Source organism: Scaptodrosophila lebanonensis, unplaced genomic scaffold (assembly GCF_003285725.1).
Source record: "Scaptodrosophila lebanonensis strain 11010-0011.00,11010-0021.00 unplaced genomic scaffold, SlebRS2 tig00000001-arrow-pilon, whole genome shotgun sequence".
In the NCBI taxonomy this organism is placed as follows: domain Eukaryota; kingdom Metazoa; phylum Arthropoda; class Insecta; order Diptera; family Drosophilidae; genus Scaptodrosophila; species Scaptodrosophila lebanonensis.
In genome coordinates this window covers 19354236-19376291 of record NW_022060529.1, presented here as the reverse complement: position 1 = coordinate 19376291, position 22056 = coordinate 19354236, and the positions used below count along the sequence as shown (strand labels likewise).

The 22056-nt window shown below is 39.7% G+C and overlaps 6 protein-coding genes and 1 pseudogene across 7 annotated transcripts; 2 read left to right on the top strand and 5 right to left on the bottom strand.

Annotated features, from left to right (window-relative positions):
• Positions 1–1087: 1087 nt before the first annotated feature.
• On the bottom strand, positions 1088–2151 carry LOC115634449. The gene is made up of 2 exons (XM_030532159.1): positions 1624–2151; positions 1088–1561 (listed from the first exon to the last, which is right to left on the bottom strand). The coding sequence occupies exons 1-2, from the start codon at positions 2146–2148 to the stop codon at positions 1406–1408; spliced, it is 681 nt and encodes a 226-aa protein (XP_030388019.1). The 5' UTR covers positions 2149–2151; the 3' UTR covers positions 1088–1405.
• A 1832-nt stretch (positions 2152–3983) lies between these two features.
• LOC115626691 (presequence protease, mitochondrial) lies at positions 3984–7717 on the bottom strand. 2 transcript variants are annotated; one of them, XM_030522130.1, is made up of 3 exons: positions 7655–7686; positions 6764–7388; positions 3984–6703 (listed from the first exon to the last, which is right to left on the bottom strand). In XM_030522130.1, the coding sequence occupies exons 2-3, from the start codon at positions 7339–7341 to the stop codon at positions 4177–4179; spliced, it is 3105 nt and encodes a 1034-aa protein (XP_030377990.1). In that variant the 5' UTR covers positions 7342–7388; positions 7655–7686; the 3' UTR covers positions 3984–4176. The 2 variants fall into 2 exon arrangements, with proteins under 2 accessions (XP_030377990.1, XP_030377982.1); XM_030522122.1 differs by having other exon boundaries at positions 3988–6703; positions 6764–7372; positions 7655–7717.
• An 81-nt stretch (positions 7718–7798) lies between these two features.
• LOC115626706 (ARL14 effector protein-like) lies at positions 7799–8420 on the top strand. The gene has a single exon (XM_030522143.1). It carries the CDS (start codon positions 7924–7926, stop codon positions 8287–8289), a length of 366 nt encoding a protein of 121 aa, XP_030378003.1. The 5' UTR covers positions 7799–7923; the 3' UTR covers positions 8290–8420.
• Positions 8421–8587: 167 nt separating this feature from the next.
• LOC115630530 lies at positions 8588–16512 on the top strand (annotated as a pseudogene).
• On the bottom strand, positions 10627–11473 carry LOC115622622. The gene has a single exon (XM_030516629.1). It carries the CDS (start codon positions 11326–11328, stop codon positions 10771–10773), a length of 558 nt encoding a protein of 185 aa, XP_030372489.1. The 5' UTR covers positions 11329–11473; the 3' UTR covers positions 10627–10770.
• Positions 16466–19062, bottom strand: LOC115630449. The gene is made up of 6 exons (XM_030527052.1): positions 18841–19062; positions 18717–18773; positions 18260–18331; positions 16839–17089; positions 16666–16776; positions 16466–16604 (listed from the first exon to the last, which is right to left on the bottom strand). Exons 1-6 carry the CDS (start codon positions 19060–19062, stop codon positions 16466–16468), a joined length of 852 nt encoding a protein of 283 aa, XP_030382912.1.
• On the bottom strand, positions 18591–21874 carry LOC115626638 (zinc finger protein ubi-d4). The gene is made up of 4 exons (XM_030522049.1): positions 21287–21874; positions 20537–20803; positions 18841–20473; positions 18591–18773 (listed from the first exon to the last, which is right to left on the bottom strand). The coding sequence occupies exons 1-3, from the start codon at positions 21681–21683 to the stop codon at positions 19665–19667; spliced, it is 1473 nt and encodes a 490-aa protein (XP_030377909.1). The 5' UTR covers positions 21684–21874; the 3' UTR covers positions 18591–18773; positions 18841–19664.
• Positions 21875–22056: the final 182 nt, after the last annotated feature.

Below are 22056 nucleotides of genomic sequence, written 5' to 3'. Positions count from 1 at the left end.
ATTATTATTATTATTATTATTATTTTTTTTTTGACTGGACTTTTTGAGTTAGAATGTGCTTTTTCCAAAGAGTATTGAAACTTCTTTGCAACAAATATTTCTTTGAAGTTTTTAAAATGGATCCAGTTATAGCCCCGCTCAACCTATTTCACGAGTAGTTTATGTTTAAAGAGGAGGAGGTGTTGTATTCCTAACTAAAGATTTACAAAAATAGTATATTCTACAGATTTACTATTTTTTCCATAGAGCATTGAAACTTCCTTGCAACAAATATTTCTTTAAAGTTTTGGTTTAAGTTATAGCCCCGCTCAACCTGACTCCTTATATTCTTTATCATTTAAATATTGGAAAAAACACATACATATTTTTCTTAAAATTTATTTATCACCACATCATATAGTATAAGAAATTGATCTGAGTTACATTTTGATCAGATTGTCAAATATGCGATTTTTATTTCATATTTTGAAGGTTAAATTCGTGATTCTGAACATTATAATTGTGAAGGGAAGCACCCACTAGCAGGCCGGCTTTCTCCACTTTTCTTAATTGAAAAAAGCAAAATTACATACCGACTATACATATGTATATATATGTATAGTGAGTATGTAACTTTCCATATTTGCCTTTACTCTTGCACTGAAAATTAAATGTGAAGAAGAATTAACTTATTTTGAAAATTGCATGAAAGTATTTATATACATATATGTCCTACTTTCTGTAACATAACAATGCGAAAGCTGTGACGTGTCTTCAATTTTCCTTACAACGTCCATTACGATGCTAATGAATGTTATTATAATTGAATCATAAAAAAACGGACTAATTCAATTTTTAGTTTAATGAGTACTGCCTGTAAATTCCTATAATTAATACGAATACACCTCACATGCCTCCTTACGCAGAGCTATATACTTCGATAGAATGCACGGCACTTGTAAAGTCTCGAATGCAAAGAGAGTTTATTCCATTATTTTTTGCTATGAAGAAATTGAAGAATTCCACCAGCGAGTGGCAAGATGTGCAAAAAACGTAAGCAATTGCAGGATGTAGGAATGTACAAGTAGGTACAAAGTACTACAGGAAATTTAATTATGCTGGTAAATTGTAAAAAGTAAACATTACACTGAAGATGCGCCGTGTAATGAGCAAGAAGCGAACGACTCCATAAACGACAAATGGAAAATGGAAATATGGTAGTCGAGCATTGTTTTTGTTGCGACTAGGCTGGCATTGATTCTAATTGATGGCAACAGGCAGCGGTCGCACACTACCCAGCCGCCTTTAAAATGCAAACAACAGGTTCAGGGCCAGGCAGGTGCTGGAGTGCGCGCTAATTGCATTAAAGAGCATGGGTCGTGTATTCGAATCTGCTCCATCCCTAGCTCCAAGCTCCAAGCCCGCATCACGTCAACTTTTCGGCAACCAAGACAAAGCAGCGTGGTGATAATTTTTCATCAAGAAGCTGCTCATAGCGAGCTCTTACACTTAGTCCTTGAGCCACAGCCGCCTCCTCCAAGTAGCAAAGGCGGTCGAAAAGCACCACATTCTCGCAGAGTTTCTGGTTTAAGGAGATGCGTAAGTAAGTCGTCGCCCACTTGCTAACATAAACAAGCAAATTACCTGCATGGCTGTCTGCAAACAAGTCAGCGCCTCCGCTAAACGAGGGCCCTGTCCGTTTGCAAAGCGTGCCATTATTTCCTGGAAGTGCTGCTCATGCTTCGATTGCCAACTCAACGGCGCAGCTGTCTCTTCTAAGCGCAATTGGTAGCTCTCCTGCACATCTTCAAAGTTCAGTGCCTCTGTGAGTCTCCCTTTAGACTTCCGTCTGACCAGCAATTCATTCTCCGCCCGAAGACCCTCCGCCAGAGCACGCAGGAACATCTGCCTGCCATGGATGGCATGCTCTAGAGCACTGGTGTGCCGCCAACGTGCACTTGTCTGCTGACAGGCGAGTCGCAGAAATGGCCGGTTGAAGTGTACATTGACCGCCCCAGCCCCAGCTTCCAGTGCTCCTTTTAAGGCTGCACTCAACGGAAAGTGCACGAAACTGGCCTTGCCACGAGCATCGCTCAACGCTAGCTTGTGATAGCAGCAGGGCATGATGTGTAGACTCCGAACGTGTGGCATTTTCAAAAACAAAAGCATTGCGCTGATGCTTAGATCTGCGCACGCATGTAAGCCAATTATGGCCATTGTGCTCAAAGGCGGCTGCGGTGGCGGCGCCGCCTTTAACAGCCCCGCCACGTGCTGCTCAATGAGGGCACGTGAGTCCGCGCCGATGTATGCTTGCTGGTAACTAATTGCGTTTGTGGCGGCTTGTGGCAACAGTTGACGGCAACGTTGACGAGCCGCCTCCACCCGCTTCTCGTCCGCCTCCAGACCCAGTATGCGATAGTTGGGGCTAAGTTCATACAGCGCCTCGCTTAGGTAGCCAAGGCCAGAGCCCAAATCCAGCAGCACAGCCGACCCCGAGCAATAGGCGTCTATGTGAGCTGCAAGTTTGTCGATTTCATGTTGCTTTTTCGGCGACATACGAACCCGACGCTTTTGATGTCCTTTATTGGTAACATGAACATCGCTTCCATTTACAGAATAGATTGAAGGTGTAAGCTCAGCAAGCTGCTGGCGAAAATGTTGCACGTGTGCGGGGCAACCGACCAGTTCCTCATGCACAAACGGAAATGTGTTCATCTGTTCATTTGGCAGTTCCAGAAAATAGTCCTTAAACTCTAAAGGCATATCGCAACTAAGCACATTTAGGACGTTTGTGTTGGACTCTCGATAAATCCAGGAGTGGGTTCCTAGGAACTTAGCTGCTGCGGCAAAGTATGCAGAGGCATTTGAAAAACTGCACGGCAGAGACATAACTGTAAATAAATATACATAAAGAAATAATAAAATATGCAATAAAATTATGAGACTAGTGTATACGTGACAACTTAAATAAAATTTAGTTTACCAATCGTTGCTTAAGTAAACACATCATATGGTGCGACAATTTACATGAAATATCAATAAATAATGAGTTTAAAGTTTTCTAAATGATTAGTTATGTTATCGTAGTAAATTAAAAATATATTTCACTATGCCATTCCTAAGACATAAACTATAATACATATGATGTAATGTAACGATTCCAATTAAACTTTTAATTATATAAAGATATTATTAATAACTTATATACTTATTAACCCAAATAATAAGTTGGTTCTCGATAACGTGTTAAAAATCGTACTTAAAAAATAAAATGGATCAAACTTGAAAATATAATTAGACTTCAAGAAAATCTTATAGAATTCAACATTGATTACGATATCGGTTAAATGGTTTAATTTTATGATGTATTAACATCTCAGATAGGTTTAGTCAGTTTATCCAACAGAACAAATTTGTAGTCTGCTGGGACTAGGATACGCTGAGAACTATCCCAATCTGTGTAAGTACTTGCACTGACCGAGGAGAATTAAAGATTCATTCATCACGTTGAAGTGGTATAGCGGAAGCCAATCTCCCAGCAAAAAGAAATACCAAAGCAAAATGATTTCAGTAAAAGGCTAAACAGAAAGATTTCTACGGTTTGGTTTTACAACTTCCCATAATCGCAACAAAAACTATAAGCAATATAAAGTTAGCTTTAAATGTATATTGGTAGACCCCAAATAGTTGTAAAATAATACTAAAGCAGAAAATAACATTTTTGCACAGCAACGGCTAGTATTGGTGATTTACCTATGTATTATATTTTAATCGCTTGCTACCGTATCTCTTCCACAATCAAGCTTAATTTTTGGTCTAGTTTCAAGAATATTGCAAAAAGGCCGCTAGGTACAATAAAAGCCATCGTAGTTTCTTCGAATTCGACTTAGAGAAACTCTGGCATTACTTATTCCTGCCTTCCCTGAAAAATTTACTTATCATAGAAGCAAACCAAGAAATCCCGTTTTTTAGATACTAATTAATAATAGTGATATTTATAATTGTTTCGGATGTCAACATACATTTAATTTATTATTATTAGCAACAATTAATCTACGCCTAGCGATCGAAAAATGAAATTAGGAAAATAATAATAATAAAATTAGCAGATATAACAACAAATCATTTTACGGTTACAGTTTATATGTATGTATATGTACATGTACAGTCAAAATTTAAACACACCGACAACTACACTTAGGCTATAATTTTCCACTTTTGTTTTGTCTCCTGCTCGAGTTTCTCGTTGGCCGGCCCGAGAATACACTTGCCGTAGTGTTTGGGCTGCTCCTTGAAGTACTTATCGATGACGGAGCGCAATTCCTCCACGGTTACGGAGAGCATTCGGGAACGGTATTTAACGAACATCTCTTGGGACACCTCATAGAGGAAATAGTCTATGCCTATGTTTCCAGGTGCAATCGGCGAGTCCAGCTGCTGTAGTACACCAAGTTTTGCCTCGAAGAGCGTCTGCTGATCCAGCTTATCGTTTTCAGCCTGCAGCCATTCGTAGGTATTGTCAAATGCCGCCAGAGTTTTGATCGAGTGTGGATCTCTGTAGCTATAAAAACTGAAGATGCCATCGGAGCTAATCTTGGCACCTGCGCCATAAGCCCCATTTTGCTCGCGCACCACCGGTAATAGATATTTTGCCGACACAAGCTTCGCCAGGACACGTAGTGTGGGATGGTCGTGGTGGAGGTAAGGAACCGCAAAGAACGCCTTTGCACAATAGTTGACGGGTATGTTCATAATATAATGCTGGCAGCTAGGCTCGAGCAATTGCAGCTCATTGCTGCTTTTGGTCTTTTCCTGCGCCGGCAAGCTGTCGAGGAAGCTTTTATAGTGTTGCACGGCCGTGGGTTGATAGGACTCAGAACTATTTATGGCAGCGCGCATGTTTGTCTTGTTGAAGACCTTCCTGCCAATTGCCTTTAGCTTATCGCATATCTCGGCGGTGCCATTTTGCTTTACAAACGTCTTCATGAAGTCTATGTGGTCAACACCGGAAAGCATGGACTTTAATTTGGCCGCATCCGTTACTAGCGCTGAAGAGCTGAGCATGGCATACAAATGCCCAGAACTAGCAATACCCACAGATATGTTCGAAATATAATTCTCAATGAGCATCTTTAACCGGTCGATATCATCGAGCTTGAAGTTGAGGAGCAGCTCTTGACACAGCGCGAACATGTCCGGCACATTCTTGTCTAGGGCATGGGTGGTCATCATCAAGCCTAGGCGGTAGCTTTTGGCATCATAAATATTTTCAACAAAGTTCAGTTTGAAGTCAATGCCGGCTGTTTTCGAGAGCACTAGTTTATCAAACTCCCGATAGTCATGCTCCTCGGTGCCCATATCGTTGATAACGTTGCAGAACAAAGGCACCAACATTACCTCATCCCGACTTAGACCCGTGATGTTGAACAGACACTTCAGGTATGTGATTTCGTTAGTGGGCACCTTACAGACCTGGGTGGGTACTTCCTGGATGGTTGTAGTGCTTATTTTCGGCCACTTGGGTGGCTCCTTGACATCGCTTATTGTTAGACAAGGCAATAGATCCGTATTGGGCACGGCCTTTTGTGACGCCTCCAGTTTTAGGCCGTTCTGATAGATTTCCTCTGACTGCTGCTTATCGAGCGCATTTATTTTTTGTTTTAGCATTTCCGCCTCAGCCTGCTTGAAGTTTTCCTCATACAGTTCGTCGGGCGACATTGTCAGTGTTAGCCTGTGCGTGTTGTTTGCAAAATAGCGCATCATCTTCTCCTGAAGATAATGCCTGTTACGCGTTAGGTTGGCACGCAATCGCGCGATCATCTCTGATACACGTAAATTACTCACAACGTCACCATCGTGATTCCACAGCGCTGTGGAGTTAAAGAGCAGTGCGTTGCCAAAGTGTGGGCTTTGATGTTTTAGCGACAACTCCAGATTGTGCAGAATACTCTCCACATGACCCTGCTCAAAGCCATTTTCTATTGTTTTGCACACGGTCCGGTCAAATAGCTCACTAACCCTTTTAAAGTCTTCCACACGCAAGTCCTGTAGTCCCACCACGAACGCCGTATCCTTGCAATCCGCAGAATAACCAGTGCTTTGATTGTATCCGCCAGAAAAGTTTGGCTCTATCAGACTTTTATAAAAGGCGGAGTTAGGTCCGCGAATTAACACCTCGGAGAGTACATTGAGCTCAAAGCTCTCTTGTATGTCCGTCATGTCGCACATTAGCAAGGCAATTGCAATTTGGTTTTGCCGGTCGAAGGCAGCGCCCATGTTATCTAAACGACTGGAAATGTGAACATTGCGAGGCTCAGACCATCGTGGTTGCCCTGGAATTCGGCTGTAGGAATTGTCTATGCACTCGTACTGATTCAAGTATTTCTTGTTGACAAATGCCAGCGTCTTATTTACGTCGAACGAGCCATAGCAATAAATTCTAGCATTGCTCGGATGATAGTATTTACGGTGGAACTCGACCAGATCTGTGTGTGTTAACTTCGGTATCTCTAGCGGATTGCCGCCCGATACATGTCCGTACGTGTGATTGGGTAGCATGTTGTTGAGTAAATTCTGTCCAAACACTTGTGAGTTTTCGGAAAAGGCGCCCTTCATCTCATTGTAGACAACACCCTTTATCACGAGCTCAGATTCGCGGTTGCGCAAATCACTGTATTCAAGCCGCCAGCCCTCCTGCAGAAAGTCGAGGTAATCCAAATTCGGCCTGAGGTACAAGAACAGATTAGCCATGTGTATACTAAGATCACTGCTGTAAATAACTTACCTAAAAACAGCATCCAAATAAATTCGCTGCAGGTTTCTAAAGTCCACCTCGTTCATTGTCGAAAAAGGATATAGAGTATAGTCTGGACCAGTCATGGCGTTCATGAACGTGGCAACGGAGCGGTTTAACATTTTGAAGAATGGATCCCGCACCGGAAACTTCTTGGATCCGCACAGTGCTAGATGCTCCAGAATATGAGGAAGTCCGGTGGAGTCAAAGGGAGTTGTGCGGAAATTAATCGAGAAAACGTTATTGGTATCTTTACGATCGAGATACCAGAACTCCGTTCCAGTTCCTTCATGCCTCAGGGTGTAAGAGGTAAGTTCAAAGTCCGGAATATATTCTACTCGCTCGCATTGAAAGCCTTCGTATACCATGCCTTCATTCAATTTTTGCTCACGCTGCGATATCATATGAGGGATTTTTAGCTGCCCAGCCGCTGGAGCGTTTTTCGGCTTGGGCACACTGAGTACCTTCTCGAAGGCCGACACATTCTTACAAGTTCGTTTCACCATTTGGGAGCATAGCATGTTGGCCGGGCGCGGCGCTGCTCGCAACCATTTTAGATGGGTCAGCATTTTCTATCACTTCGCCCTTTCGCAAGTTGGTCTACAAATGAGAAAGTCTACAAATAAGAAAAGCACACAAGTCAACGAGTAGAGCCCAGAGCATCGGAGTGGATGCAATCCCAGCGCCAACTTTACAAATCGAATCACAAGCACGCGCGAGATTACATCAGCAGTTCGCAGCCGGCTGCCAATGTATTTATGTTAGTAAATGTTATTCATAAGAAATATTTAACAATTTTAACTTTTCCGAGGAGCAAAATGACTAGATATCCAAATGACTCGATTGAAATGTAGCAATTGGCGCAGTTTTCATTTAACTTACCGATCGAAGTTATTTTTATTGCAGTGCACATGCACTCGAGTCGATGATGGGAAACCAACTGCTGGTCTGGCAACTCTGGTGGCGGTATATATGTAGTTATCGTAAATTTGCGTGGTATTTTTTGCAAAGTGTTGCCATACTATTTTGGAACCTTATGAAATCGAAGCTATTTGTTTATTTTGAGATTTGGTGTGTACATACATATGTATATATATATATATATGAAAGTAATTAATTGAAGGAGCATCGTTAAGTGAACTCAACTGAATATGAGTGATGATCCAGACTACGAGGGACCGCCCACAACAAGACGAAATCTGCGCCAGCGCCCTCAGCGAAAAACCGGCGAAACACACGATGATGGAATGGAAGAAAAGACAAAGCGAAAAGTGAAGAGAAAAGGCTATTACTATGGGAAAGCCACCGCATATGATGACTGTGGCAATATTCGTCACAATGGATTAGATGTATGCGATTGTATGAACGCAAACTGTGTAGGATGCTGGAACGAGTGCCCCAACTGTGGCTCAACCAGATGTGGTCCGCATTGTCGTGTAAATCGGAAATTCTACTACGACAGTATCATACACGATGGGAAGGATCTGGTCATAACTAATAAGCAATTTCCTAAATAGACCTGAATACGCTATATAATAAGTACATGTATATTTAATTCGTAAATCATTAATGATCATTTTTGAGGGATATTCAAATGTTAAATCGAATGTATTGGAGATGAACTCGGAAACACATAATTATGTTAAATTATTGTCTCTAAATATAAGACTCTAAACCAGAGAAAGAACGTGTTTTTAATTAGGAACAGAAATTTTAAATTATCTTTGTTTCTATAATAACAAACAATTTATTGTCCGCATTCTATAAAAATTGTTGCTCTACCACCAGCATACAAAATACAAGGCGGAAGGCAATCTATGTACATACACATGTATGTATACAAAACTTTGAGAGTCGGCGCTCTTATTATTAAATTCAGTTTAAAACGAATTGCATTGTGTGTCTGACGTACCGGATTTAGCGCTGCAATGTATTTCGTAATATTTTTAATCATCATAGCAATATTAGCTATTTACGCTATACGCTTGAACAGAGACTATGACCTTCTGTCGTTTAGTCCACGCTTCAAAACCGTTGACGGCTCACCCATTGAAACGGTCGTGGCCTATGGAAAGCCCATCACAATATTTGGGAATACGTTTGATACTATCGGAATGAATTCTGGTGAGAAAAATAAGCGGTCCAATTCGTATTTATTCCTCTTAACTATGACCCATAGAGAAATTGTTTTATTATTCTCGCAATTATGCGAAGGATCTGAAACGAAGCTATATACAGTACGAGTTTGGGTGTCCGGTCTATAATATAATCGATGCTGTTGATGTAGAACTGGTCCTAAGTCATAGCAACCTAATTCGAAAGGGTGAAATGTATCAATTTCTGGAGCCGTTTCTTAAAAATGGACTACTCACTAGCACAGGTATATACATAACTATATCTAATCATTTAGAGCAAAATTAGGCGTAATAATTGGCCATCATTTGATATGCATTCTACACATACTTTTGCAATTTATTATTGTTAACTTACTTGCAGGCGAACATTGGCAAAGCCGTCGGAAATTGCTAACGCCAGCCTTTCATTTTAAAATACTGGAACAATTTCAAGAGGTTTTTAAGTAAGCTAAAAATAAAAAAATACTATATGCATCTGTGCATAAGCTAAAAGTTTGACTTTTTTGCAGACAGGAAAGCCTGAAGTTTGTTCTCAATTTGCAAGAACTAGCTGATGAGACAGTGGGTCCTTGTGAGATTAATTTGAACGACCTTATACCCCGATTCACCCTAAACACACTTTGTGGTAAGCTTTTATAAAGTAATGGTAAAATCAATAAAAATCTAAATTTACACATACAGAAACCGCACTCGGGGTAAAGCTCGACGATTGCTCGGATGGTGATGAGTATCGTAAGAACATAGCTTTGGCAGAGCATAGTTTCATAAAACGCGTAATCAATCCAATTATGATCAGCGATACCATTTACAACCACTTCGGCGATGGACCCAAGGATGTGAAAACGCTGAAGAGCCTGCATGAATTTTCAAGTAATATAATTCAGAAGCGTCGTGAGAACTTCGATGAAAGCGCAACAAGAGCGTCACAGTCGGAAAGTGTCAGGTGAGAGTTTATTCTATGATACTAGGTTAGCTTGGGTAGAGGTTATATGTGCCAAAATAAATTAAAATTAAAATAATAATGCTTTAATTTGAGCTTTTATATTACATTTTCGTAGATATAATAGAACTTTAAATGTACAATTCGCCATTGCATATAAATGTAGTGTTCCCGTAAAATAATTTAAATATGGTTAACGTTGATGAACGTATATACTTTGGGCAAATAAGATCTATAGTGATACCGCAATGATTTTTTTCCCTTTCAAAACTTAAATAAGCTATCCAGTTAGTCTAATAGTACTTCAGTACTTCACAGCCAATTAGCTGTTACTTGTAGATCAAATTAAAAATCTATTTTGTTCCCCCATCTTTCAAATATATCAAAAATAGTTTTTTAAGACCTTACCATTCGTATTCGTGCCAATATTCCGGATCTAGACCGACAAAAAAAAAACCCTGCAGCCACATTTCTAACTTAGTAGGTTAGATTAGTCTTCTAAGTCACAAATATTGAGATTTGAAGCTGCTATAAAGTACACGCACGTACTTACATATGTATTTCAAAATATTCTCAAGTTGAGAAGTTGAGAATCTCAACATATTAATCTTCATGGTAATGGTATAAACCATTTTGTGTTTAATATTTTAAACCGTTTTTCGAATTGCACTTTTTTATCAATCAGAGTATTATTCGAATTATAACATTGATCTTATCAATTGCTATATATAGCTACGTTGAACTTCTTAATAGTGCGTTATTAATTTAAAAAACAATTATTTCTCTCTTTCAATCGATGTCTTTAATAAACAAGTCTCCATTTTTATTTTAAGCAGGAAATAAATGACCAAAATAAGTGGTTCTAAGCATGTACAATTAGGATAAATACAAATAAGTTGTGGTCTTTCCAAAGTATATAGAGACTATCCTCCTGTGGTGCCGGCCAAATAAATATCCATTGCCTCCTTGTTCAAGTGCACAAATTGGCGTCTTTTGGGAATGGGCTGTATGTGGGGAAGACGTGTGCCATTCACTGCATTCAGACTTAGCATTGAGTCGTCATCGTCGTCGTCGTTATTAGGCTGAGGATCGTTGGTCGGTTGCGAAGAGTCCGAATGTGTTGATTCTGTACGCTTTCGTTTGGCCGCCGCCGTAGTGGGCCCGCTTTCTTGAGATAAGCTCGCCCCACTGGAGGATGAGGAGGTGGCGCTTACGTCCGTAAGTGAATTGGTGTTACGTTCGTCTCTATTCATTTGTCTGATACGTTCTCTGATTCGGTTTTGTTTGAAACGATATATTTTCTCCAACAATTCATAACAACTGAGACATATGAGAGTAGAGTGCATTAGCTCTGGATTCCATCTCTTCGCAAATGCCAGCATTCCCATAGATGCGATTCTTTTAGATGGTTCCTGAAGCGTGTGATTCCCCATACCACAGTAGAGTCGCGGTCTAGCTCTCTGGCCTTGTGGCGACGGCATCTTTTGTTATTGTAATGCAGTCGCTTGTGGAATTAAATGAATTATGACAATTACACTAGTTATAGACGAGTTTATTTGCACCGCTTGCTAAGACCAAATAATACATTAATAGAAACTCTGTATTGTGTTTTATCAAAAATGTTTAACAGAAAACCCTCATTTTCGACTTTTAACACCATTTGTTCTTGTCTTTACTACAATTATACTTGATTTCTTTGCGTATATTTTTAAATCCTAAAAAAAGTATTTTCCGCGATTATGCCGTGAATAATCAGAGACTTCAAATGATCAGCACGATAGCTATTTGAATAGCTTGTTTGCCAATCGACACCAGTTTGGATAGTTCAGCGAGATAATCCCCTCGAATCTCGGGTAAACTATTCGAAGTAATATTCTATTAAATATATTTCCAACTTTTATAGTGCGCATAACATGAAGCAACGCTACGCCATGCTGGATACTCTGTTATTGGCCGAAGCGGACGGAAATATCGATCACGCAGGCATATGTGAAGAGGTGGACACATTCATGTTCGAAGGATTCGATACGACATCCATGAATCTGATACATGCTCTTACCTATCTGGCAAACAATCCAGTAAAGCAGCAACGTTGCTTCGACGAGATAAACGAAATTATAGATGGTACTCGTAACTAGATCTTAATATTTATTTTAAATGTATTGGTTATACGTGAATTTTTTCATAGATGATCTGAGTAACTTGGATAGCCGCACCTTTGGGCAGTTACGGTATCTGGAGTGTGTAATCAAGGAAACCCAACGGCTTTGCCCTTCAGTACCCGGCATTATGCGCCAGTGTCAAGAAACAACCGTTCTATCCAACCTAGTGCTACCAAAGGGAACACAAATAATCATCCACATATTTGATATTCATCGGAATCCTAAGTATTGGAGTGATCCAGATGAATTTGTACCCGAACGCTTCCTTCCCGAAAACTCTATGGAGCGACATCCGTTTGCCTTTATACCATTCAGCGCCGGGCGTCGTAACTGCATTGGTAAAAAAAATATACTTAAAGTGTTCACTCTCAATTCATAAATATTCAAATTTGTTCTCTCCTTAGGTCAGAAATTTGCAATGGCCGAAATGAAAACTTTATTGGTTCATGTTTTAAAAAACTTTGAATTGTTGCCCGTGACCGATCCAAAGAACTACCGCTTCCTAGCCGGTTTATTGATACGCACCAAAAATGAAGTCTTTGTAAAAATTGCCAAACGCCAGAAGTTGAATAAGTGACATCAACAGCCGGCATGGACGTAGGGAGGGGGTGCAAAGCGGTCAGCTGCCCCCCCCCCCCCCTAAATTCTGAACGGAAAAAAAATTGTGCAGACAAATTTGAATTTGTGCCTCATTGTTTAAAAATCACGAAAAAAAACATCCATTTTATGGCTACGGTTAATTTATCAGCTAGATTCCTGTGAAGACATAATGTTGAGAATATATACCTATATATATATGGGCATGAAAATATTGTGTTATGTATGTACAGTATGTACACGTATGTACTTGTATATACGAGTATATAAAAATTTATCATTTATGTAAGAAAACATGGACTAAATCCTGGCTACGCCCATAAATTATACTTTATATAAAAATTATTATTAAAAATAAAAAATTCAAATTAAATATCACATGACAGGTTTTGTATTCATAGTTATTAGAGCTTAAACGTTCTCAACACTTATCATACTTAGAAATGGACTGACGAACAGGCAATGAAAAATATCTGAATACACTCGCACAAATCTAGTACCCCTTTGGGTCCTTTTTCGAACAATGAACAATGCGTTTTTGTTTGCTTTCTCAATAAGTTTTAGTTTCCATGTAATGAACGTTATTAAATTTCGTTTCCATTGATATTTCAATCTCATATATCAGAAGGATAGTTGAATTAACGTAGTAGTTTTGAACATTTGAAGGGTGTGCACAGTTATTTAGCTGTTAAGCCTATCCGTTTTCATCAAATAATTACATATTCAATTTAAAATTATTTATAAACTCATTAGTTTATGCAATGTCTAACGACATTTGTATAATTCTAAGTTTTATTAAAACGTTGACTATTAGTGTGTAACTTGTGATAAGCAATATGCAATTCATGCTTGACAAGTCTAAAATATATATTTTTCGCAATTCATGATGATCGAATTGAATTTGAATGCACTCATATATACTATTCATACTGTATCATTCATCATATATTCTGATTTAATTATATATTCATTCATTAAATCTTTTTAATTGTTAAAAATTAACTTGCTTCGTAGTCAAGTACATTTGGTGAAATAGAGAGCTCAATTATTTTTAAAACCGGCTGCTATTAAGTTAATCATCTGTATAGACATTAGACATTAGACACTGTTGGAAATATAAACACAACGCTGGTGTGATTAAGAACATCAGAAATAGACCCGGCAAACACAATCTTATCTGACAGCCGTTTGTTTAATAAACTCAAGATAGTGGCTGGCATAAAGCTAGACCTGGGCCACAGTACATATTTGCGCGCTTGATATCATAGTCTAGGGCCAACTACTTTGAGGACCGGTTCGTAAAAGCTTCCGAGGCAACAAAAATGTTATTTTGGTTGATTTTCATCGCAGCCCTTTTGGCCCACTGGCTCTACAGAGTCAACAAGGATTACTATGTTTTGGCCTTCTTTGCTCGCCGCGTGCGCACCAAGAACGGCGCACCTTTAGAAAGTATTGTACCTATAGCTAAGGCCAGACAATCTTTGGGAATGCATTCGATTTGTATGGCAAGGATGCGGGTAAGCAAATGATATCTATCTAACCGGAAGGACACTCAAATCTATTTAAAATTTATTTATGAAACAAAGTTTTGTGCATATTTATCTCCTGTCTCAACTTAAGAACTCTAGAGTATAAGAGTTTCAATGTATTCCTAATTAATTCAATTTCTACAGTTGGCGTCTTCGATCACTCACGTCATCTGGCCAAGGAAATTGGGGAGAGTTACTTACAGTATGGGTTGGGCACGCCAGTTTATAATGTGATTGATGCAGAAAATATGGAACTGATTCTCAATGATCAGAATCTTATAACCAAAGGATTGGTATATGAGTTCCTTAAGCCGGCCCTGCACACTGGACTGTTAATATCAACGGGTACTATAATTTGCACTATCGTGTGGGATTACAGCTTAACTAATTGGCTTGATTATATATGTTTGTTTGTATTTACTCGTTTAGATAAGAAATGGCATTCGCGCCGACTTTCCATTTTAATATACTGGAACAATTTCAGGATGTCTTCAGGTTTACAATTCTCAAGATGCTTGTGAAATTTAAATATTTATCTATAGCATTGTAGATCGGAGAGTTTGAAATTTGTGCGTCCATTACAAGACCAGACAGAAACTGTTATATCCCTCAGTGAACTCATTCCCAGATTTACTTTGAACAGCATTTGTGGTGAGTCCGTACGCATAGATGTCGAACTATTTAAACATCCAATTGTTTATTTCGCAGAGACTGCAATGGGCGTTAAACTGGATGATATGGCTGAGAAGGGTGATCGCTATCGTGACAGTTTTAACATGATTGAGAAATGCTTTATCAAGCGCGTGAGTAACCCGCTGTATTGGTTCGACAGTATCTATAAAATGCTCGTCGAAAGCGAGTATGCAGCCCATTTCAAAGTCGTGAACGACTTCTCAAGCGATATAGTGGCGAAGCGCCGCAAGTTATTTGAGATAGAGCTAAGCGAGAGACGCAGCACCCAAACAGCAGACGATGACATGTAAGTTTCCTAAATCCATTGAAACAACAAGAATTTTTTACTTGAAACCAGAGTATGGCAAGCTCGAAAGCTCTTATATTAAGTACAAAAATACTTTTAAAGAAACAAGCTTGCAAACAAATCAAGAACTTCAAAATCGTATTTATAGCAATCTCCTGCAGAAAACCACTTGAGAATTATAATGCAAAGAAACAAAAAGACGGAAAGAATAATACTTATATTCGTTATTAATCTGTCCTTCTTTAAAGTAGATTTTTAGTATTTTGTAGTACCTATAAAATAAGAAACAGTATCTATTGATGTTCCTGTATATTAAATATATATTCTTGATCAGCTTGACAAGACGAGTCGATCTATGTCTGTCCATCTGTACGTCCGTATGAACCCCTGGATCTCAGAGACTATAAGAGATAGAGACACCAAATTTTGCACAAAGATGCCTTATGTGTGTACGCTATACGAGTTTGTTTTATTTTTGTTTTGATTTCTCTTTTCAGTTTTCTTAAAAGAAAGCAACGCTTTGCCATGCTGGATACACTTATTTGTGCCGAGAAGGACGGTCTTATAGATCATGGTGGTATTTGTGAAGAAGTCGACACACTGATGTTCGAGGGCTTTGATACCACATCGATGGGTCTAATCTTTGGTCTTATGAACATGTCTTTATATGCCGATAAGCAGGAACTTTGCTTCCAAGAAATAGACGAATTCATAGATGGTATGCTTTGTAAGTAATATTTGTGAGTACGACTATACACATTTTTGTCTCCATTCCAGACGATCTGAGCACATTGGACATCAATCAGCTGCAAAAACTCAACTACCTATCCTGTTTCGTTAAGGAAACCATGCGCATGTTTCCTTCGGTTCCAGTAATCACCCGAAAAACCGTGCGTGAGACCGAACTGGGCAATGGACTGATATTGCCAGCAAATGCGCAAATAATTTTACAAATATTTGATTTGCATTACAATCCAAAGTATTGGGATGAGCCGGAGAAATTCGAACCGGAACGCTTTTTGCCCGAAAACGCAAAGAAACGACACACCTATGCTTATGTGCCGTTTAGTGCCGGACAACGCAATTGCATCGGTAATTGATATATTGAGAAATTTAGCCACAATTGTACAATGATTTTATCGTTTTAGGCCAGAAATATGCTATGCTGGAAATGAAAACCCTATTGGTGGTAATTTTGAAGCACTTCAAAGTGTTGCCGCTGGAGGAAGCCCAGAATGTAGGCTTCCACGCGGGCATTACGCTTCGTTCTCAGCAGAACATTAAGGTCAGACTAGTTAGACGGAATTAAATTTTGTTTGTATTTCTGTATGTATTTTACAATAAAAAAAAACTAGACTTCCCAGTTCATCACCCGGGAAACCCAATTTAGCAATTTCATATCGCAGTCGTACTTTTCACAATTTTTTTCCTTTTCGGCTTCTAAATAATCTCTTGCCTCTGCTTTTTTGGCATTCAACGTGCTGGAGGGGCTGCAAGTAAGTTAATGTCATTTTATTTATTTTTCCATCATTTTTTAAGCTACAATCTCACCTCAAGAGCAAATTCAGCAATTCTGCCGCGACGCTATAATGTTTGGCAAACCGCACTTTGTTTGCCTCACAAATCGCCTCCAACAGACACTTGTGTCCATTGTAGCCGTAACTGAAAAAAAATACAGCAGCATTGAAAAAGAGGATTCAGACATTCGACTTTAGCAAACTCACCCCTTCAGTGTGTGTTCTATATATTCATATATCTGCCAGCGCAGATCTGTTGGTTTCTGCAACCAATTTCGCACTTCGTTGTGGTTCAAGCCGGCATTCAAATACGTCGACTTGAACTTATATTCCGGCAAAAAAGGATTCTGTCGGTAGACACTGGCGTTGTAGGGTAGAAAGAACTCGGCCTTTAATACATGGCCCATGGTGAGCGATTCATAGGACAGATCTGCCGGTATACCAATTCCGGCTATAAGCTGCAAAGCAAAATAATAGAATTTAACAACATGTGGCCAGCAGGAATGTGGAAAAGCATGTCTTTTTAAAAATCAATATATTGAGATTATACTTGTATTCTTACCGTTATGAATTATCCTTTATTGGTCGGAAGGTCTTTTAATAAAAATTGAGAACATTTTAATTTTAACTCTCAATATTAACAAAACTTAAACCTAGTGTTTTGAAAATTCGAAGCACTTCATGATTAAAATTTCATTATTTTCTTCATTTTCAAAAGAATTTTGAATCGTTACTATGCATGACTTGAAAACGTAATATGGGGCTTGGACTGCGATACTATAAATGACTTTAAAGATACTACAAATAGGAATAGATAACACTTTATAATCATAAATATGACGAAAACCCTAACAAATTGCTTGCAAAACTCTTAAGAATAACATTGGCCCCTCAAGGTAAAAACAAATGTTTTAAAACGCTTTATATACCTCCTTTGTGATTTCTACACAACGAATATACTAAGTCAAGCAATTGACTGAAGATAATTTTTGTTACAAAGCTAAAATTTGTCGAGTCAAATCTAAATTATAACAGAAGAGAACATCAATTAGAAATGTAATCAAAAATCAACAACGAAGAGATTTCAAGCAAAGATATTTCATAATTTATATTCCATTTAATTTTTATGCATAACAAAATAAGAGCAATACAAATTTAGATGTATTTAGAAATTCAGTTGATTTGACCATATTCTATTAATAAGTATCCAACCCAAAGTTGATATGTAGACTATTCACAAATGAATGTAATCTTAGGCATTTCACATATTTAAAGTATGTTGTTAACATAAACCAAAAATATCTGCAGAGTCTTTAGGTAATTAATGTAATCAGACCAGTCCCCCGTTCCGAATTCGCGGAACTTTGGTAAATGCTGCTAATTCACAAAAACGATTGAACTCGATCGATTGATCGGCTTCAAAATTATTTTCTCGACTCTGTACAATTTGGTTAAATTCGGAAACTGGAGCAGATCTGAATACAAGTTATTTATTTATTTATTTAAGAGCTAACTTAATAATAATAAAATTATAGGCTAGCTTATTTTTTTTTCTAAGCTATGGCAACAGAGGCCTTCAGCTCCTGAATACAAGTTTCTACTGGGGATCACGAATAAAATAGCATTACCTGATAACGGGTTGGTGCCTGCCGCGGAAAAATGAGGAAACGTTTCGATCGCTGATGCTGTTCAGTGAGTCCCTGATGGCCGCATAATAGAAACAACAAAAGACAAGTCAACAAAACGCAAGGCAACCGCGGAATTCCGCTCATGTTGAACTACAAATAGCAACTGCCAGAATGTCTGCCCAGATAATCTGCTTGTCTAATTAACTGGAGTTCTTCGAAGAGACAGAGAGCTGCCAACAATTAACACCCAAGTGTAAGCGGCTCAGTGAAAATGGACCAGTGGCCATATGCCCGCAATTTCTTATGCCCAGAAGAGAAAGAGCAAAGCAGGTTTCAATTTACAATGAGATTTCAATTTCATGAACAATTACAAATTTCAACTATTATTTCAATGACGCGGTAATGTCTGCTGAGCCGGAGGCAGTATTCTTCTGCCCGGAGACAGTATTCTTCTGACCAACTCCTTTCTAAGGATTTTGTCCGGCGCTTTCTCACTGTCCAGCACATTAGGCATCTGCAGTGAAATTTACACAAATCAAAGGAAATACGTTATACTTGTACTTTAGGTATAAAAAGCTTACGTGTTCGGGTTTCAGACGGATTTGTATGCGTTTGCTTTTGGAATCCTCGTAGCAGATGTGCATGTCCACCGTGCCCTTGAATGTGACCTTGCGCTTCTTTTCGTTGCGGCACAGCTCGCGGCGTTCTTTGGCATTCAGAAAGTTGTTGAGTTCGTGGAACACACCAGCGCTGGTCTCGTTCAGACGTCGCTTGAAATCACTGTCCCGCTCAATTTTGGCCATTTTAGTTAAATCGAAAATTTAATGAACAAGTTATAAGCAATGCCGAAATTCCTAAAATTTGACTAAACAATGTATTATGACATTTTAGCCCAAGATGGATTCGAATAAAAAGTCAACAGGGCTATTCGACTATGCCAGAACAGTTGCAAAATTTATTGGCATTATTATTTTAAATCCTTAGGGTAATTACGAAAACTGTTATACTTTGTTAGACTTACAGAATGCATAGCGTAAAGATTGCTTTTGCTTAGCTGCTTAAAAGACAACACTGAACATGAACGTGAACATTTCACTTAACTGAGAACGGAACGTTGGGAATCATACAATACAATACTTCTTAAAAGAATACTTGCGGGGGATCCTAAGCGTAGTTGCAGAATACTACAATTTTAAATGGCTACTCGAAAAATAAGTAAAACACGTACGCAAAGAATACCTAAACTTAAGAGCTAAATAAGAAATCTCTTTAAAAGCTGCCACGTACACGAGATGAGGACTTACATATATATGAGTATAAACTAAAATCGCCTTTTCATACGCTCCGATGCCGCACTTAACTCCAGCACACATTGTGCAGTATATAAGTATTTTACTTGTATTAATTACTTGTGCTTGTGAAACTCCTCCATGCACAGTTTGCAGCTCCAGGATCCCTCAGGCGGCGTGACAAGCGGCGGCGACAGACAGTACATGTGATAGCCACGATCGCAATCGTCGCAGAAAAGCAGCTGATCATCGTTGTCGGATGTACCGCAAATCGAACAATACTTGCACTCGATGCACTGCCAACGATAACGCTTCACCGAAATAATCATGTTGGGTGTGAACTGCAGACATGAAGGATGACCTGAGCGACCGCAGTCGGAACAGGAGACGAGCTCCTCGGGCATATTTGTCTTCTTGTTCTCCCGCTGATCGCCTAGACAAAAGTCACAATAGGGAGACGGCTGTGCAATCTCACGTTCGCCACGCAGTTTGTTCTTCTTGGGACTAGCGACTGCTGCAACTGGCGGTGTACTAGCCGGCGCGAATATAGTCGGCGTAGTGGTGGCTGATGTGGTTGGCAACGGCATTGGCATAGCCAGATTCATGCCAGCTGCCATGGTGGCCAACGGAATTGAGTCATTGGAAGCGCCTGCATCGTTTAAAGTCTTATCGTAGGATGGAGCAAGGTTGGGCGGCATGACCAGAGCCGACTGAGAGGTTTCATCGTTAGTGGGAATCGGAGACGCTGAATTGGAGTGTGTGGCATAAATGCCTGTGGCAGCTGCCGCAGCAGCCGCTGTGCTGGCTGCATGTGCGACTGCAGCAGCTGCTGCTGCAGCCGCAGCAGAAGTGTTTGCACTATTGCTGGCTCCACGTCGTCGTCGATCTCCGGACTCGCCATCGCCGGCATTGCGTCGTCGACTGCCTGTAATTACAGCCAAACAAAAAGTTTAGGGGCATCTAAAAAATCGAATTTGTTGCTGCTTACCGCCACCTTTGCGTCCACGTTTGGGGGTGCCGTCTGCATTGGCATTGGATCGTCTTGGACGAGAGCTACGCTTCCGTTTGCCTCGACTGCTGTACGATTCGTCAAAATCGTTGTCAGACTCGAAATCGTCTTCGTAGTCATCGGCATGATGGTAGTGAGAGACATCCATTTCCTCATGGAACCATTCCTTCTCCGCATTCGCATGCGAGTCCTTGCTGTCATTGTCGCCCGAGGCGCCCATGGAGTTGCCATCTGTGGCGGCAATGACTGCAAACAAAGGCGAATAAGATTTATTGGCTCTTTCTAATGATATACATAAATCTCTAAACCCACCCACCCAGCCAAAGGCCAGTGGGGTGGTTTCCCTTAATGCGCACACACACATACACATATAAGTATTTATACAGACTCAGTCTCACAAAGCCACACATGTTTAGTGGTATTGTTATTGTTGTTGGTCCTGTTTACATTGTACTGTGGGCCAATTAGTTATTTAAAGTGCACAATAATCCATGCCAAGTTACAAAATGCCCAATTGCAACAATATATCAACGTATTTAAGCACACAATTTTAATAAGAGTGCAAGACTGCATTGAATATTAATAATTTTGAGCTGCCAATCAGCAAATTAAATGGCAGATCTAATTCATCCCACAGTGCAGTGGTGGTGGAAATGATGCGGCAGTAAAAAGCAGCAGTAGCTGCAAGATTTTTATTGATTTTGCAACGTCTTGTGCACTCGAACCCACCTGCACTCTCCGTCTGGTGATGATCTCGGGAATTGGACGTCCCCGTTGCATGATGATGGACATGATGATATTCCCGGTACTGATAGGCCCGATAGCTGTGATGCGGATTTAGCAAATACTGCCGCTTCGGCTTGCGCCAACGCGCCGATGGATACGTATAGATTTGTCCATGACGGAAGCCGGGCATTCTTTGCTTTTGTTTCATGAAAAGCGCACAGTGTGTCTGGGCGACGCCGGTCTGGGGATCGAGGAAAGGCATGCGTAGCCGCCGTTCGATGCAAAGGCGCGTGTTGAAGTTCTCACTGTTTTCAAGTATTTCCTTGTAGGCGGTATCATTGAGAAAGTTTTGGATCTTTTCGAAATTCCCAATGTTTACAACCTCGATTTCGGAAGCCATCTTGCTGGCGTCAGCGGAAGGCCAGCGCGCTCTTTGCAAACGGTGGGGTGGAGGCGCAAATTGGATGTGCAAACACTTGGTAAATTTTTCAACTATGCCCAGCCAACTCAAATACAAGAAACACACATTTTTTCGTTCGCAAACTAGTTTTTTGTGACACAAAACAAGCGGACGCAAGACACACAAGTGTAGGGTTGTCGAATACACAGCATCGCGCAATAGTACGGCAACGCCCAATGGACGCTTTAGTAGATTACAAATATAAATACATACCAGATTTGTTTTATGTAATTATTATTATTTTTCTATTCTAATTGTAGCACAAGACCTATTTTATTACTACGAAATGATAATAGTTTTACAAATACATATG

Excerpts from the sequence above, each read along its gene's own strand:
- LOC115626706 (XM_030522143.1), top strand. The coding sequence starts at position 7,924 with ATGAGTGATGATCCAGACTACGAGGGACCGCCCACAACAAGACGAAAT.
- LOC115626638 (XM_030522049.1), bottom strand. The coding sequence starts at position 21,683 with ATGGCTTCCGAAATCGAGGTTGTAAACATTGGGAATTTCGAAAAGATC. Across the intron at positions 20,804-21,286 it reads TCACCAGACGGAGAGTGCAG|TCATTGCCGCCACAGATGGC; the intron begins GTGGGTTCGAGT and ends CTTTGTTTGCAG. Across the intron at positions 20,474-20,536 it reads ACGTGGACGCAAAGGTGGCG|GCAGTCGACGACGCAATGCC; the intron begins GTAAGCAGCAAC and ends CTGTAATTACAG.
- LOC115622622 (XM_030516629.1), bottom strand. The coding sequence starts at position 11,328 with ATGCCGTCGCCACAAGGCCAGAGAGCTAGACCGCGACTCTACTGTGGT.
- LOC115630449 (XM_030527052.1), bottom strand. The coding sequence starts at position 19,062 with ATGGCCAAAATTGAGCGGGACAGTGATTTCAAGCGACGTCTGAACGAG. Across the intron at positions 18,774-18,840 it reads TCCGTCTGAAACCCGAACAC|ATGCCTAATGTGCTGGACAG; the intron begins GTAAGCTTTTTA and ends ATTTCACTGCAG. Across the intron at positions 18,332-18,716 it reads AAATCCTTAGAAAGGAGTTG|GGACTCACTGAACAGCATCA; the intron begins GTCAGAAGAATA and ends TGCGGCCATCAG.
- LOC115626691 (XM_030522122.1), bottom strand. The coding sequence starts at position 7,341 with ATGCTGACCCATCTAAAATGGTTGCGAGCAGCGCCGCGCCCGGCCAAC. Across the intron at positions 6,704-6,763 it reads TATTTGGATGCTGTTTTTAG|GCCGAATTTGGATTACCTCG; the intron begins GTAAGTTATTTA and ends CTTGTACCTCAG.
- LOC115634449 (XM_030532159.1), bottom strand. The coding sequence starts at position 2,148 with ATGCTTTTGTTTTTGAAAATGCCACACGTTCGGAGTCTACACATCATG. Across the intron at positions 1,562-1,623 it reads GTTTGCAGACAGCCATGCAG|AAACTCTGCGAGAATGTGGT; the intron begins GTAATTTGCTTG and ends TCCTTAAACCAG.